This window comes from Gasterosteus aculeatus, chromosome 7 (assembly GCF_964276395.1).
Source record: "Gasterosteus aculeatus chromosome 7, fGasAcu3.hap1.1, whole genome shotgun sequence".
Classification (NCBI taxonomy): domain Eukaryota; kingdom Metazoa; phylum Chordata; class Actinopteri; order Perciformes; family Gasterosteidae; genus Gasterosteus; species Gasterosteus aculeatus.
The window spans coordinates 15634292-15650742 of record NC_135694.1 but is presented as its reverse complement, the minus strand read 5'-3'; the positions used below and the strand labels follow the sequence as shown (position 1 = coordinate 15650742).

General features: G+C 39.3%; 1 protein-coding gene across 3 annotated transcripts; it reads left to right on the top strand.

Moving 5' to 3' along the window:
* Positions 1-1829: 1829 nt before the first annotated feature.
* On the top strand, positions 1830-13419 carry LOC120822795 (matrix metalloproteinase-18). Of its 3 annotated transcripts, none has more exons than XM_040182717.2 (10): positions 1830-1989; positions 2320-2567; positions 2674-2822; positions 2964-3092; positions 3182-3343; positions 3436-3565; positions 3669-3802; positions 3907-4066; positions 4159-4262; positions 4344-4797. In XM_040182717.2, exons 1-10 carry the CDS (start codon positions 1891-1893, stop codon positions 4451-4453), a joined length of 1425 nt encoding a protein of 474 aa, XP_040038651.2. In that variant the 5' UTR covers positions 1830-1890; the 3' UTR covers positions 4454-4797. The 3 variants fall into 3 exon arrangements, with proteins under 3 accessions (XP_040038651.2, XP_040038652.2, XP_040038653.2); XM_040182718.2 differs by lacking the exons at positions 2320-2567; positions 2674-2822; positions 2964-3092; ... (4 more) ...; positions 4159-4262; positions 4344-4797 and adding exons at positions 9100-9347; positions 9436-9584; positions 9753-9881; ... (4 more) ...; positions 11932-12035; positions 12532-13419 and having other exon boundaries at positions 1861-1989; XM_040182719.2 differs by lacking the exons at positions 1830-1989; positions 2320-2567; positions 2674-2822; ... (5 more) ...; positions 4159-4262; positions 4344-4797 and adding exons at positions 8813-8969; positions 9100-9347; positions 9436-9584; ... (5 more) ...; positions 11932-12035; positions 12532-13419.
* The last annotated feature ends 3032 nt before the right edge of the window (positions 13420-16451 follow it).

The following is a 16451-nucleotide window of genomic DNA, read 5'->3' as shown; positions in this document are numbered from 1 at the left end:
TCTTTGTGCTTATTGGAAACATGGAAAATAACAATAATGGAACATAATAACAGTGCTAACATGTTAAAGGTTAACCATGTCCCACATCTAAGTTGGTCAAATATACTAGATCTGGTTCTTCGCACCCCACTGCCGTGTTGTGAGCCTGCATCTGATTCCTGACGTATTTGGACAGTGTGTGGTCATAAAAAAAGGTATTCAAATATGTACCTGCTATTACACACTTCATGAATGTATGTACCAAATTCAATACCGTGGGCATCCATCCAATCATTGTTGACATTTCATTTGTGTAGCTGATGTACCTGATGTTGGAGGAAAAGTCAGAGAACAAAAAAACATCCCGTGGGTTGCTTGGGACAATGAATGTCTGCACAAAGTTTCATGGCAACACCTCCAATTATCGTTGAGATATTTCAGTTTCGACTAAACTCTTGGACTGGAAATACTAAAAGACTATCCTGCCCCTCTCCATTTATTGGATATAATGGTTAGCTGCACTCTGTGTTGCAGACCACGAAGACGGCTCACTTTTAAATTTAACCATTTTCTGTCATGACCACATTTTAGCACTTGCTTGGGGTTTGATGCAATTAGAATTTAAACATTTCCCGTGTGAGCAATGGCGTACTCTGCCTTGTCATTTCTCATCCAACATGGCTTTCATCAGACACAGTAAGATTGCAACCTACTTGGGGAACACAAATCTTTATCATGTTCTCTTTATGCATGATATACAGGTACAATAAGCAGCAAGCATGATGCTGGTAGGATCAGCGCCACATGTGGAGCAGCAATGGCCAGGGATTCCTTCTCTTTTAGAAGCAGCTGTCTTCTACTAGACTAGTCACGTCACCTTCCTTTCATCATGAAATACGCTGCACATTTAAAAAAAATGCTTTCATCAAATGAAATGCATAAAAACAGCTACAGTTAATCACATAGTGGTTTACGTGATTGGCAGCATTATGTTGTGGCACAAGAGAACATGAGGTCAGATGAATGAGTAAACAAAGGTAGGCATTTTATTATGGCTGTATAAAGTGGTTTGTTACAGTCTTTGCAAGCTTTTAATAAGATGACACAACATCATTGCTGGAAACAGCATTTAGTGCAAGAAGAATGTCCACAGTGAAATACTGGTAAGGGAAATAGTTGAGGTGCTCCATTGAGCCTGATGATGAAGGTGCTGTCATCTGCTGTGTGTGTAAACACAAAGTGTTACGAAACTCCTATATTCAGCCATAGCCACAACGTACGTATTACCAAATTGGGAAGTGATGATTCATGGAGAGAGGAGATTAAAACACTCACAGTATCAGTGTGTATTACAATGTTGTAATAAAGGCATTACCTTATTAACACTACACATTTTTCAGTGACCGCTTATGGTTAACAACTATGAAGGTTTCCACTAACACTGATACAAACAGCAGTTGTAGATTTTTAGACAAAATAACCAGCTTTAGATGACTCGCGCAGCACACAGTTCCTGAGCTCTCATGACACATGTCCGTTCAAAAGCATCAATAGCTTGAAGAGAGAGCTTGTCAAAACTCAGGGCACACCAGCACAAAATGTTCGTTTCAGAGTCCAATTCTGAATGTTTTATTTCTAAATTTAATTATTTATTTTTCAAAAATCATTTAATGAAGATACAGACTGGAAAAAAGTGTTTTTCTGATACATGTCACAAATGTGTTGTCATAATAAGAGTGTCTTTTCATTGGAAACTTTTTCTCGGGTGTGCAATTGAGGCAAAACTTCCGCTGTTGTCATAAAAGAGTTATTGAGTCACTGGCTCAAGAACGAAATTGCTCAACACGCCCTGTTCTGGGCCTATAAATCAGATACCTGCCGCAGAGAAACACAAGTTGTGATCAAGGAAACATGAAGATGTTCAACCCGTGCTTTCTACTAACCCTGGCCGCCGCAGTTTACTGTGTGCCAATATCACAGATTAATGTGCAAGATGAGAATTTTGCAGAGGTATGTATTCTTACTTTTTTCTATGCCTTTTCACTATTTTGCACTGTAGTTAATTTGGAAACTTCAACATTTTAGGGATTCTGAATATTAGACTGTTCTAAACTATAGAAGCTAAGGTAAATAAGCTTCTGCATGTTAATAGTGAAGAAGACTATATCATGTACATCCTACAGCTGATGCATTTTCTAAGTTTAACTTCTCTTCTCTTTTATTCATTGCATTGCATTTAAGACGTGTTCAAGGTGTACATTTTGTGGACTTTTGTTGTCTCAAAAATTATGTTGCTCATTACTGACTATCCAGTATTAAAACATATTGTTTGTTTTACAGAGCTATCTAAAGAAATTCTTCAACCTAACAGAGGAGACGGGTCCATCCATCAGACGGGGGATCAGCCCGTTGACCAAGAAGCTGACTGAGATGCAGAGATTTTTCCGTCTCCAGATCACCGGGACGCTGGATACTGAGACCCTGGCGGTGATGAAGAAGCCCCGCTGTGGTGTTCCGGACAGCAATGTTGCCCATTACTCCACATTTGGAATTAACCCCAAGTGGGACAGAAACAGCCTGACCTTCAGGTAAATGGTCTGAAGAGAAACTGTATGAAAGAAGTATTGTAGAAAATAATATTATTATTATTTATAATATGAAAAATAATATTCCTGACTGTTGTTTGCCCATCAGGATAGAGAACTACACACCTGACATGTCTCCGTCAGAGGTTGATGAATCCATAGAGAAAGCTCTGCAGGTTTGGGCCAAAGTCACTCCTCTGAGATTCACAAGAATCTACAGCGGCACGGCTGACATCATGATCTCCTTTGTACGCGGATGTGAGTACAGAACAAGCTTTTCACTTCTGCTAGTTAGCTAGTGAGGTTGCATTAAGCGCCTTTTCCTAATGTTTCGGATGTTCACACTAACTCAGTGGAGGCATTATTTTTGTTCAACATGAGTATGTTTGTCGTTTACAGCACATGGTGATAATTCCCCCTTTGATGGCCCTGATGGCCTTCTTGCTCATGCCTATGCCCCAGGAAATGGCATTGGAGGAGATGTTCATTTTGATGAGGACGAGAGCTTCACTTTCCGCTCATTCAATGGTCAGTTTGATCTTCATCCACCCATTAACAACTGATAAAGTATAGAGTGGAGATGTTCCTAACCTGTAGTTCTTTGTTTTCTGCCATAGGCTATGTCCTCTTCTTGGTGGCTGCTCATGAGTTTGGCCACTCTCTAGGCTTGGGTCACTCCGATGATCCTGGTGCCCTCATGCACCCCATCTACTCATACAGAAACCCTGATGCCTTTGTTCTACCCCAGGATGACGTCAAAGGCATCCAGTCTCTTTATGGTTTGTACAAACTGGCTCTATCATTGATATTCTAGGTTCTCGGTCTTAACACCATTGTTTCTAATGTAGTTTTAATTTTATTTATCATCTAGGTCCCAACCCTGACAAGGATCCCTCTGTAGATGAACCTGAGCCCCCCACCACTCCTGATGCCTGTGATTCCAACTTGGTGTTGGACGCTGTCGCAACCCTGCGAGGAGAGATGCTCTTCTTCAAAGACAGGTATTGTAGACGGAGTAGAATGCTCAACAGTGTAAACGCTCATGTCCATCTTTACAACAGATGATTTAAGAATTTGCTGATTTATGTCCTTGTATGTTCTCAGCTTTGTGTGGCGGAGCTACCCACAGAGCAACAAACCCCAGCAAATTCTCATCACAAACTTCTGGCCCAACGCCCCCATCAACATCAACGCTGCCTATGAAAGCCAACACTCAGACACAGTGCTTTTCTTTAAAGGTATGTGATCTCATTAGCTACCCGATGCTCTAATATAACGTCTTTTTCAAAATGTACCTTTACATGCAGGTAGTACTAAGTGTGTTCTGTTGTTCTTTGCATAGATCGGAGAGTGTGGGCTTTCAGCGGCTATGATCTAGTGCGTGGTTATCCGAAATCAATTTCCAGTTTTGGTCTGCCTAAGAGTGTGAAGAAAATCGATGCAGCACTTGTAGACACGGAATCCAGAAAGACTCTGTTCTTCGTGGGCAGTGAATACTACAGGTGTGTTCAGATGACCTGACGTGAATTGAATTTCAGGGGACAGACGATGGTTCACAAATGGTTGATTCTAATTCCTGTCTGATTTTCCTCAGTTATGATGAGGCCAGAGAGACTATGGATGAGGGATTCCCCAAGCCTGTGGATCAGACCTTCTCAGGATTGACCAGCAAAGTGACTGCAGCTTTTCAGTACAGAGGTGAGTAGCTGTTAACATTTTCCAAGTCAATGAGAAAAGGCTTCGGCAGAAACTCACATTGAGTGACTCTGTGTTTCCCAGGTTTTACTTACATCTACAGTGGACCATACATGTTTGAGTATGACCTGGGGACGGGGAGACTGTTCCGTGTGCTGAGGAACAGCTACTTCCTACGCTGCACCAACTTCTAGAACAGTTTAGCTATAAGGTTGTATTTGTGAAAGAGAATAAAAACTAATAAGTGGTAATTTATCTTATAATATATAATTCTATTATATTTATGTCTATGTTTAGTTATTTCCAATACAGGGTTAGGGTTAGTAAGTTAAGTATTTGTTTTGTTTTATTTCTTTGTTTAATGTAGTTTCACTGTGTAACTTTCGAGAGTGTTACTGAAATGTATTAGACATTGTTACAATTTCCCATCGTCGCAGATTTGTACACCACTGTGACAAAATTAATGTATTTATGAAAATGTGGCACATTGAATGATCTTTTGAGAATTTGCAAAGCAAATAAAAGTTGTTTGAATATATTGCTGAATAAGATTTCTTTTACAAAATCAAAAAATATTTATTGAGAACAGCCATTTGGTGTATGGGTGTATAGAAAGTTGCTATGAAAATAACGTCTATACTCATGTCTAAATAAACTAAAGCATGTTGCTTTATCATATTTCCCATCTTAGTTTAGCATGTTAACATGATAGCAGTTGCACTAAACAAGGAGTGCAGTTTAGGCTGACGGGACTACTGAGGAAGACATGAATGTTTGCACCAAAATTTAATAGTAATCCATCCACTGTGTTTTTTAATATTTCCCTCTTATTTATCTCATGGTGGAGCTACAGGCAGAGTAGAGTAGAAACTTAACTTAGTGAGAATTTAAGGGAACGATTACAAATAAGGCACCGCATTAAATTGCAATCCAATAAAATTCATGCTTAGTGCGCACATCAAAAGTGTCCGACCAAATAAACATCAGCAATAAATATGTTTTCTGTCAAATGCTGCAAATTAGTTTAGACCTGTTGGATATAAACAAAGTAATCACAGTAAACTGCTTATTAAAGTATAACAAAGTTCATTAACCTCCCACAATACCGCATTACATTACAAGTCATTTAGCAGATGCTTTTATCCAAAGCGACTTACATTACACTTTAAACCCATTGCTTTTTCACATTTCGACCAGGGAGCAATTAGGGGTTAGGTGTCTTGCTCAGGGACACTTTGACTTGAGACATGGGGCAGCCTGGACTCAAAACCACCAACCTTGCGGTTCCCAGCGCACCCGCTCTACCCCCTGCACCACGACGACCTGATAATACTTATCGGATCAATGAAAAATCAATGAAAAACTAAATACGACAGCCTAACATCTAAACAACAAATAACAACATGGGGAGGGGGAAGACTGTGTGTGTGTGTGTGTGTGGGTGAATGTGTGTTTATGAGATAAGGAGGGGGAGATATGAGTAAGACACCGTGCTAGCTGGAAGCTAAGCTAAGCGATCACATGGCAGGCCACGTGGAGCTCCGAACTGGCAGAGGAGTTGCCAGAAGGGCGTATTTGTTCATCACATGTGTTCCTAGGGTAGTTAAACCTCGGTCTGTAGGTAAATCTATATGTGTGGGGGCAACATATGTATTGGTTTGTAAATTATAAAACAAAAGAAATAAGGAAGGACAAAAAGCAAACCAGACCTTAGCTAAAATAGAGAATTTCCTTCCCCCAGTCTATCTAACCAAATGTATGGATTTCCAGAAATTCTAGCTCCACCCAGTTTTGACACCTCTGCTGTTCATAAACCAATCGGATTGATTAAACCGCGCCGAGGCAGTTTGGTACTTTCCTCTCTGCCTCCATCTTGTGACCGAACCTGGAATCCCGCCCAAATCAGACCCTAACCTCATCCCTAACATAATGCTAAAATCTAATACACTCAAATCATAACATGCATTATAAACATCATTTTAGCTCATTTTATATACTCTAAAATCACAAAGTTTCCACGCAGGGCTTTCCTATCTGTACAACTATGACATCCCCTGTTCCCAACACAGACCTGACACACAAGGAAAAACTCCCTTAAAAAAACCTTCAATGGGGATTAAATAAGGAAGAAATCAGTTGAAGAATGACTAGACAGAAATCCCTTTCCCTGAATGAACATTACATTATGTGTAAAGTTTTGGTGCTACACAATATGTTTAATTCATAATACAGACATTATTATTATTTTGGAGATCAATCAAGCAAACCACTTCTGGAAACTGGGAACACAGACAATAACACATTATACCCCAGAACAATATACACACAGCATTCATAAAGTTCATAAACATACACAATCGCTTGTTAAACGAGACAGTAAACCTCAACATAAAAACCCATGGTAATCTAACTTCGGCCCAGACATGGCTTTAAGATGATTTAAGATGGCTTTATTTCGTGCCACTTTAACTAACTTTATGTGAAACACTCAATAATACTTAACAATATGGTTTGGGATGCAAACAGCAACATTATGTGAATATACACAAAGATATCAGTAGATACAATATTTTACTAAACTCTGCATCTGAGTGTTGTATGCAACCAAATATGGTCATTTTTCTCAGATGAGGTAGTGCAGCCGAGAATTTAATTTTAGCGTGTGGTATCCTCATGACATTGACAAAATGATGTCTAATAATAATACATCACTCACTGACCACATCACATCATCAGCATTTACTGTTGCAGTGGTGTTATAGGAACCTAATACAGTAATGGAACATGCAGGTGGAAACGCATTGATCATTTTCCTTATATTGTGATTTTAAAAGTAAAAAGTAAAATTTAAAATGTTTTTTTTTAAATATGCTGTACAGAGATCATTGCAAATTGTTCACAGATTCACAAACATACACTAAACATATATATGTATTGTAACATTACCGGGGGGGCTTCCCTACGGCCAGCTATGGTGGGGCAATGCAAAAGTAACGTCACTGACAGATTCCAAAGCAAAATAGAAGGTTTATTGTTCTTAAATAAACAGACAAACATAAACAAGGCCTTCGGTCATTTGGCAGCTTTAAAACACAAACAGAAAGGGTCCCTTTTACTTTGGGGTCGGGGGAGTCCTCCCTCCTTACAAGTCTTTCTCGTGGTTTCCTTCCCCAAGGATCGTTGGGTGCTCCAATGCACCGTTCTAGCCCTTCCAGCTTGGTGCTCTCCTCCAGTCGTCTCTCTTGCCAGGCAGCTGCTCTAACTTTTAAGCCCTGCTGTAAACAAATGGCTTAAACACCTACAGCTGGGTGTGCTGTGAGGCATTCTGGGGGCTGCTGTCTGGCTGTTGCCAGACAGCAGCCCCAGAAGGTAGCAGAAGGTAGCAGCCTTCCACCACGTGTCCCCTTGTGATGCCATAGTATGGACGTACGCGCTCCTCACTCTACAAAGCTAATCATGGATAGATAGATAGACAAATAGATAGATGAATGGATTAATTGACAGGCGGACGGACGGACAGACAGATGGATGGATTAATAGACAGACAGATAGATAGAACTATATATATATATATATATATATACATGCACTGCTGTCTTGTCGTCTATTGTCATACTGTATACTGTTACGCACCAACCACCAAGTCAAATTCCTTGTATGTATGACATATTTTGGCAATAAATGATTCCTGATTCCTAACATACTGTACATACATGCATCACTTAGATACTTCTTTCCTATTGCAACACCTTCACCCAGTCTACGTTTGCTTTGTGGGTTTACATGATGCATAAGTTGCACAACAAATAAGTGGGCAGTGTTAGGAAACAGCAGCCGGGATGTAGTTTTCCACTAACATGAAGTAAGAATGTTTGTTAAATATATATATTCATTTTGATTGTGTGATAAAGAACATAAAATAGTTAATGAAGAGAATCACAATCGGCGCCTTTGAATGCTCTACAGCACAATAAATATGTCCCGGTATAAAATCAACTTAATGTTGTTATTCGAAACACAGAAACATATTTCCATAAACCTGCTTGTTACAGCTAAACTGTTGTGAAGCGGTCCATTACACATAAGGTCCATGACGTGACGCAGCATGTTTGTGTTTTGTCACAGAGAACATTTTTTGTCCTGTCAGTGGAAACATTAGCCTGAGGGCAAGAGGAAACGGTCTAAGGTTAAACACCTGTGAATCTATGAACGACTGCCACAGAAATCTGAGAAGGATGTACTTCAGAATACAGCCTTAAATTATAGATTAAGTCATCAACCAACATAATCCCTCTGCAAAATCCACCCGTCGCACTTCTGAAAAGACAGCAATGATGCCCACTTCCTTTTCACTTCCCTTATTTATTTTTGGTTTCTAAATTAGGGGATTTTTAATCTGTGGTTTCCGTATGGAGTTGTGACGTGTCATGGAAATTTCCTTTGGGGCGCTGAGCAATCAAAGACAATTATTTTCCTCTTATCTAGAAATCAAATAGCTCTTGAGTCATCTACTCTGTAAGGTTGTTGCTCAACGCCTCAGGGCGTCCACTCCTCAGCCTATATAACATCTGTCCCCAGAACAGACACACAAGACGCATTCAACAAGTAAGTATGAAGTCCTGCAGTGTGTGCATCATACTGAGCCTGGCAGTCACAGTCTACTGTGTGCCTGCATCCCAAGTCACTGCGCAAGATGAAGGTTATGCAGAGGTACGTGTGTATTCATTGCTTTGCATTTAAGACGTGTTCAAGGTGTACATTTTGTGGACTTTTGTTGTCTCAAAAATGATGTTGCTCATTACTGACTATCCAGTATCAAAACATATTGTTTCTTTTACAGAGCTATCTAAAGGAATTCTTCAACCTAACAGAGGAGACTGGTCCAACTATCAGACGGGGGATCAGCCCGTTGACCAAGAAGCTGACTGAGATGCAGAGATTTTTCCGTCTCCAGATCACCGGGACGCTGGATACTGAGACCCTGGCGGTGATGAAGAAGCCCCGCTGTGGCGTTCCGGACAGCAATGTTGCCCATTTCTCCACATTTGGACGTAACCCCAAGTGGGAAGGAAAAAGCCTGACTTTCAGGTAAATTATGTGAAGAGAGACAGTGTGAAAATAATATTAAACTAGAAAATCAAACTTATAATATCCCTGACTGTTGTTTGCCCATCAGGATAGAGAACTACACACCTGACATGTCTCCGTCAGAGGTTGATGAATCCATAGAGAAAGCTCTGCAGGTTTGGGCCAAAGTCACTCCTCTGAGATTCACAAGGATCTACAGCGGCACGGCTGACATCATGATCTCTTTTGTAAGCGGATGTGAGTACAGAACAAGCTTTTCACTACTGCTAGTTTATCGTGTAGGGAGGTTCCATTAAGTTCCTTTTCTGAACGCCTTCAAATTTAAATGGCTCTGTGTCCTGGATCACATTGAATAGCTGAGTAATACCTTATTTTTCTTAAACATGAGTATGTTTTCATTAACAGCACATGGGGATTTTTACCCTTTTGATGGCCCTGGTCGCATTCTTGCCCATGCCTTTGCCCCAGGATCTGGCATGGGAGGAGATGCTCATTTTGATGAGGATGAGAACTTCACTTACCGCTCAAACAGAGGTAAGTTTCTCATTTCTGCTAAATGCGGTGTATCTTTTTTCCCACCAACTGTCAGTGATTTTCTCGAAACGGTATAATGATGCTTGGAATTGTCTCATATCTGCATTTTTCTAATGTTCATTAGTGCGTGATTCCTCTGGTTGTGTAAGATTTCAGAATCCTACATTCTCTCTTGATAAATCCCATGAGTAAATATTTAGATGAGTAACATTGGGTTACGGTCCTAATCTCTAGTTTCAAGTCTCAACACATAGGAGGGTATTCTTTCGGGTGGGGCTATCTTTAGATTGCTACAACGGTGTTGTCCTGTCTTTGAGTTGTCATGTTGGGTTTTGTTTTCCAACTTGAAACTTTTTACTATGTATTGTCAGTACATGAATGGTAACAGAGATGGGCAAAAATACATCTACATGTATATTTTTTTAAATGGACTTAAAAACAGCTCATAAACTACAACAATAAAAGATTCATCACATATGAATAGCATCACACATTAGGCCTATGCATACTAAAAAAACTAAGAATCATTTCAAACTAAATCTTTAAAATAAATGAATTAGCTTGGCTAACTGTGAACTATATTATCTACTATTATTATAGTTGATATGGCATTATGACATTCACATTGAGAAGATACAGCATAACTTGTAACACTGAAGAGTGAACTCATGAACTGCTTTTTGATTTGTAGAAAAAGTATTTTGAGTATTTCAAATACAAAATCACTCTATTCTAGAGTATTTTGTTACAGATTACATTATGTTTTTCATTGACCCTATAAAATACAAATCACAAAATACTCAAACGTTATTTAAATACGTATTTCAAATACAAGTAATAGAAATACCTTCTCTGAATAGTAATTATAATATTCACCCTTGCACGTCACATTTGGTAGCAAAAAACAAGTTGGTGACGGCCAAAAGCCAAGACGGTAACAGCTCAAATGCTGAACTCAGGGCTTTCACTTACAGCTGATGACTGTAAATAATCTGTAGTTCTGTGTTTTCTGTTGCAGGTTTTGTGCTCTTCATGGTGGCTGCCCATGAGTTCGGCCACTCTCTAGGCTTGGATCACTCTGAGGATCCTAGTGCTCTCATGTACCCCACGTACTCCAACAGAAACCCTGACACCTTTGTTCTATCCCAAGATGACGTCAACGGCATCCAGTCTCTTTATGGTTTGTACCAACTGACTGGATTGTCCATGCCGTTTGGACAGTCTCTTGTACAAAGTTTGTTGCTGCTACTTAACTGGGCTTTCGTTCTGTGGCTTAGTAAATACTTGGGGACACATTTTGTTCCAGGTCCAAATCCTGACAAGGATCCATCGGTAGATGAACCTCAACCCCCCACAGACCCTGATTCCTGTGATTCAACCATGGTGTTGGATGCTGTCACAACCCTGCGAGGAGAAATGCTCTTCTTCAAAGACAGGTATTGCAACATCTGGATCAAAAGTCCTAAGATTGTTCTTCTTTTTAAGAAGTTTGCCTTATGTTCAAAATGTTCTTGCGTTCTCAGCTTCTTCTGGCGAAGCTACCCTCAAAGCGGGACAGCTCAGCGAAGTCTCATCACAAACTTCTGGCCAAAACCCCTCACCAACATTGACGCCGCTTACGAGAGCCAACAGTCAGACAAGATCTTTCTCTTTAAAGGTATATTATCCAAATATCTATGCGAGGTTTTAATATGACGCCATTTTCACACACGTCTGTTCTCCTTATCTGAAAATTGAAAAAAGCATTGAAAAAGGTTGCTTTTTTCTGCCAATCTTAGTTTTATTTTTTTTCTCCCTGCAGGTCGTAGAGTGTGGGCCTTCACTGGCTATGACCTTGTTCCTGGCTATCCTAAAACACTTACTAGCTTTGGTCTGCCAAAAGGCGTGAGACAAATCGATGCGGCCCTCTATGACACGGAATCTGGCAAGACTCTGTTTTTTGTGGGATCCAAATACTTCAGGTGTGTTCAGAGTATGCTGTTTTTCATATTCTAAGCTCTTTATCGTTATTGAATGTATCTAACTTCTGTGGTATTCTCTATTTTCTCAGTTATGACGAGGCTAGAAAAACCATAGACAGGGGATTTCCCAAGAGAGTGGATCAGGCTTTTCCAGGCCTGACCATGAATGTGACTGCAGCTTTCCAGTACAGAGGTGAGTAGCATTAATGCTGAGTTTTCCAACTCAACTCCATTTTGTGCGAACGTTAGTTGACCTTTTAGCTTTTAGCTTGACGGCAATCGCCGAAATAAGAATAAGAGTTTCAGGCAATGAGAGCTTTCGCAACCGGACAATTAAAGGTGGACCTCATCAGCGATGTGAAAGAATGAGATAGTGCGGGACCCAATGCTGTTTGCATGCACACACTATTTCTTCTCTAGACTACTGAAATGAGATACACGTTTGGTGGCTACAACTATTTTGTACTGAAAGGCAGCTATTTACTTATTATGTATAATTTTGCAGGTAACCGTATTGTAAAAGCAATAAGGTACTTTATCTTCAATAATGTAACTGTAACTGCTGCGCTCGGGCCTAAAAACCCCCCCAAACTGTTACATTTTTGGACGATAAAGTACAGCCTCTCGTACCTTATTGCTTTAATAACTTGCAGAGTAACTAACATTGAGTTTTTTTCTGTGTTCTGCAGGTTTTACTTACATCTACAGTGGACCATACATGCTTGAGTATGACCTGAGGACTGGGAGGTTGTTCCGTGTTTTAAGGAACAACTACTTCCTGCGCTGCACCAACTTCTAGAACAGTTTATTAGCTACATTGTTTAACTGTTAGTAGAGTACATTTTACAGTTTTTAATCACGATTAATCACATGATTTATTGGCTATTTATTGTAAAATGTGATATTTAATTCAAAAGTACTGTATTACACACTTTTATCAATGCAATAAGGTGCTAAAGCAGTATTTCCTTTACACAGTAGCAGTTAAAATATTTCTTGTAAATCTCAATCTAAAAAGTAGTTTAATGAAATAAAACACAAAACCAAAGCCATTGCCACTCTGAGTATTAATGTTTTATCTAGTTTCTTACATTATGGCAGGCACCTTTTGAACAACAGCATGTTGAGGCCTGCTTCAACTTGCCGAGACGAGTGATTACACCCCTCCTAGGCGAATACTGAACAACATCCCCCTTCCCCTGTGACCTATGGTGTGTACAGTGGCGAGTGTTGGAATATGATAAATGTCTTCATCTGCTGGTATTTTATCACTGTGTTCAAATGTAAAACCAACGCTGTATAATAGTGTGGTATTCAAGCCTCAAGTGCTGTATTCCGTGAATGAATGTTTCTCTGTTTTCTGCATGTGGCAAAAGTTTACGTGTGTAAGATTGTGTATGCTATGCACCCAGAATATTTACAAACTGGTGTTAAGCAATTCATGCTTCATTTACCTTTGATACTTTTATACATACCACATGTTACATTATATAGTGGTTTTGTTAATTGTTTAACATGTATCTGTTTCAGAACCACACATGCTTGTTTGACTACTATCAATAAACCTCTCGAGGGAACATCTTGTCTGGAGTGAATTCTAATCAATAGCACAAACCTTTAATCGTTTAAGTAGCTCAATTCAATTAATTCAATTCAATTTGTACAGCCCAAAATTGCAAATTACAAATCTGCCTCACAGGGCTTTACAGGTCTGTACACATGCAACTATCCACTAAAACCCTCACATCAGCACAGGAAAAACACCTCAAAAAATGAAAACCCTTTAATGGGGAAAAAAGAGAAGAAACTTTAGGGAGAACGTAAGAGGAGGGATCCCTCTCCCGGGATGGACAGACTACAATGGATGCCATGTGTACACAATGAACAATGTAAAAAATGTACAATACATTCAATTCCTATAACAGAAATGATTTAAATATTTGCGAGTAGTAAGCCAGGCGCACGTCAGGACCACTGCAGGGGCAACCACCATCAGATAGAACCACCATCCACAGAAGCCTGTAGGGAGGGAGAGCACAGACACTTAAGGAACCCCATTCTCAAAGAGCCTGTAGGAGTATCGACAAGATGATCTTGGAAGGACTGAAATCTTCTGATGTTTTGAGATAGGACACTGAACTTAGAGCAGAAGGAATGGCTTCTTTAAATGCCGCTACATCCGATAAGCATCGACGGTAAAAACCCTTGGCAAGAGGAGGAGATTCTGGTAGTATAAGTTAAAAGGTTATCAGATCTGACAAGAGAGGGTTCTGTGGAAAGATTGTTATCCCAATACCATACACAAGAACCAAGTCGAGGGTGCGGTTAAAACAAAAAGTTGGTTTATTTACACTCTGACAGAAACCAATTGAATATAACAATGAAAGAAATGAAGTACAAAGGCTGTCGTCGACATCCACGTCAATGTTAAAATCACTCACTATAATAACCTTGTCTGTTTTAAGGACCAAACTTGTTAGGAACTGTTAAAATTGTGATAGAAATTCTGAATAAGGACTTGGGGCCCTGTACACTATTACAATGAGCTGGTTGGCTGTATTATTTTCCAGGTTGGACGCGAAAGACTGAGAACCAGGCTTCTAAGGTTTATTAAAGGCAGAAGTCATACATAGCTGCAACTCCACCCGCTCAACCTGTGCCTCGAGGAATATGAGTATTAACATGACTTGGGGGAGTTGCTTTCATTTAGGCTGAAATATTCCCCATTCGATAAGTTTCAGTAACACATAATATATCAGCATGGTGATCTGATATTAAGATAATATATATATATATATATATTCTTATTAAACTGTTCAATTGTTAAAATGTGTTTAGATGTATTATTTAGACTGTCAAGTCCAAATGTGAAGCAGAAAAGATCAAATTCAAGCTTATCTTATTTTATTTTTTCTGAATTGAAGCACTTTATTTGAACATGCAGAAATTTTCACATTTTCTTTTTTCTTTTTAAATGCAGCCCTATACTTTCAGTAGGTAGGTAGGTAGTTAATTGAGAGAACATTAGTTATATTTGCACTCACACATATTTGTTCAGGTCTTTGTTACGTGACAATAAATATTCTCAAAAGAGTTTTAGAATCAGACTGAATTCATTTGATTTGTTAGTCGCGTATTGATTACATGAAAATGTTGATACAACTCTATTCCTCTGTTTAATCACAATAAGTAGTCACATTATGATCTTCCAGACCTTCACTAACTGGACCTCGTCACATTTTAGTTGAATACCACTGCTTTATGTTGTTGTATTGTATTGTCTGTATTTTCTAAACAGCTGGCACTGTACCTCTCCAAGACAACTTTCCTTTGGGACAATCTAATCTAATGGCATGGTTCTATATAGACCCTCAGATTAGCTTTTATGGTTTTGGATCATTCAGCGGGGTAAACCAAGGGTTGTAACTAAATCACTTAAAGGACCAGAGCCATGATCTACGACGAAACACCGACTGTCGAGAGAGTGACCATCTTGCGGACTTTACTTTGAGATTTGTTTTGTTTGTTTCTTCCTTTGTTTTAGTCATATTTGGCCCCTTAGTGTTGACATGTCAATGTCAACAGTATTTATCATGTGCCGGCATTTAGACCTTCCTCTTGCCTAATACTGTGGAAAAGTTCTCCATTCCCTTTTAACTCATGGTTTGCTGCCGTTGTTATGCCATTTTGTCTTCCTCTGCTGTTTGATAGTTGTTACTACAGCCATCCTCTCAACTTCTGTATTTTTCACTGAGTACCAGATTTATGTGTTGAATTGAGTGAATGAATCCAACATAAATCAATTCAGTATTGACGGAGGACTGTAACTAACCGCGTAACAAACAACGAGTGAGCAGCACCAAGGTTCGGCTGTTTCAACAAAAAGGGCTAATTGTCCCCACTCACATTGTTGTCAGAAGTGTTTGACAACATGGATCAGGAACCCTACAGAGAAATACAATTTTTTTTAAAGAAGTTAATTTTCTATTTTTTTTGCAAACATACAAAATATTTATTTTTCCAGTTTTGAGTGGCAGATTGGAGAAAACCAGAGGTGACGCAGAACTATACGCACATGTAATACAATCAAAGCCAAGGTGACAGAAGGGCCACATGCAATGGCAACCTTAGAAGAACATATAATGAAACATAAGTGTTGGGTGAGGGCTGATTGGAGGATAAGGGAGTTTATACATTTTATACATATTGTAAATGCATGACTTCAAGGGGTTAAATTAATAGAATAGATCTGCCTTCAGTTCCCTTTGTCTCCAATATCTCCCATGTCTTTGAGAATGTGTCTTAGTCCCTGCCATCTTTATATTTGTTTTAATCCATCTGCAGTTTTGGAATCAGCCTGTTTCAGGAACTACAATCAGTAGTCGGGAAACTAATAGTTATCCCTGCTGTTGGAATAGGGTAAGTCCCACATAGTACTTTGTAGTCATCATGATACCAATTAGTATAATGACCCGCCAATAATATGAATGAGGTTGATCTATTTGTATTTAGTAAGGTATTTTTGGCACTTTGATAATGGTATTCTGTTGATAAAAGAATGCTCATACATCAAGTGCATTTATTCTTTTAGTCACCCTAAAATATTTTG

Excerpts from the sequence above, each read along its gene's own strand:
- LOC120822795 (XM_040182718.2), top strand. The coding sequence starts at position 1,891 with ATGAAGATGTTCAACCCGTGCTTTCTACTAACCCTGGCCGCCGCAGTT. Across the intron at positions 9,585-9,752 it reads GATCTCTTTTGTAAGCGGAT|CACATGGGGATTTTTACCCT; the intron begins GTGAGTACAGAA and ends TTTCATTAACAG. Across the intron at positions 12,036-12,531 it reads TGCAGCTTTCCAGTACAGAG|GTTTTACTTACATCTACAGT; the intron begins GTGAGTAGCATT and ends TGTGTTCTGCAG.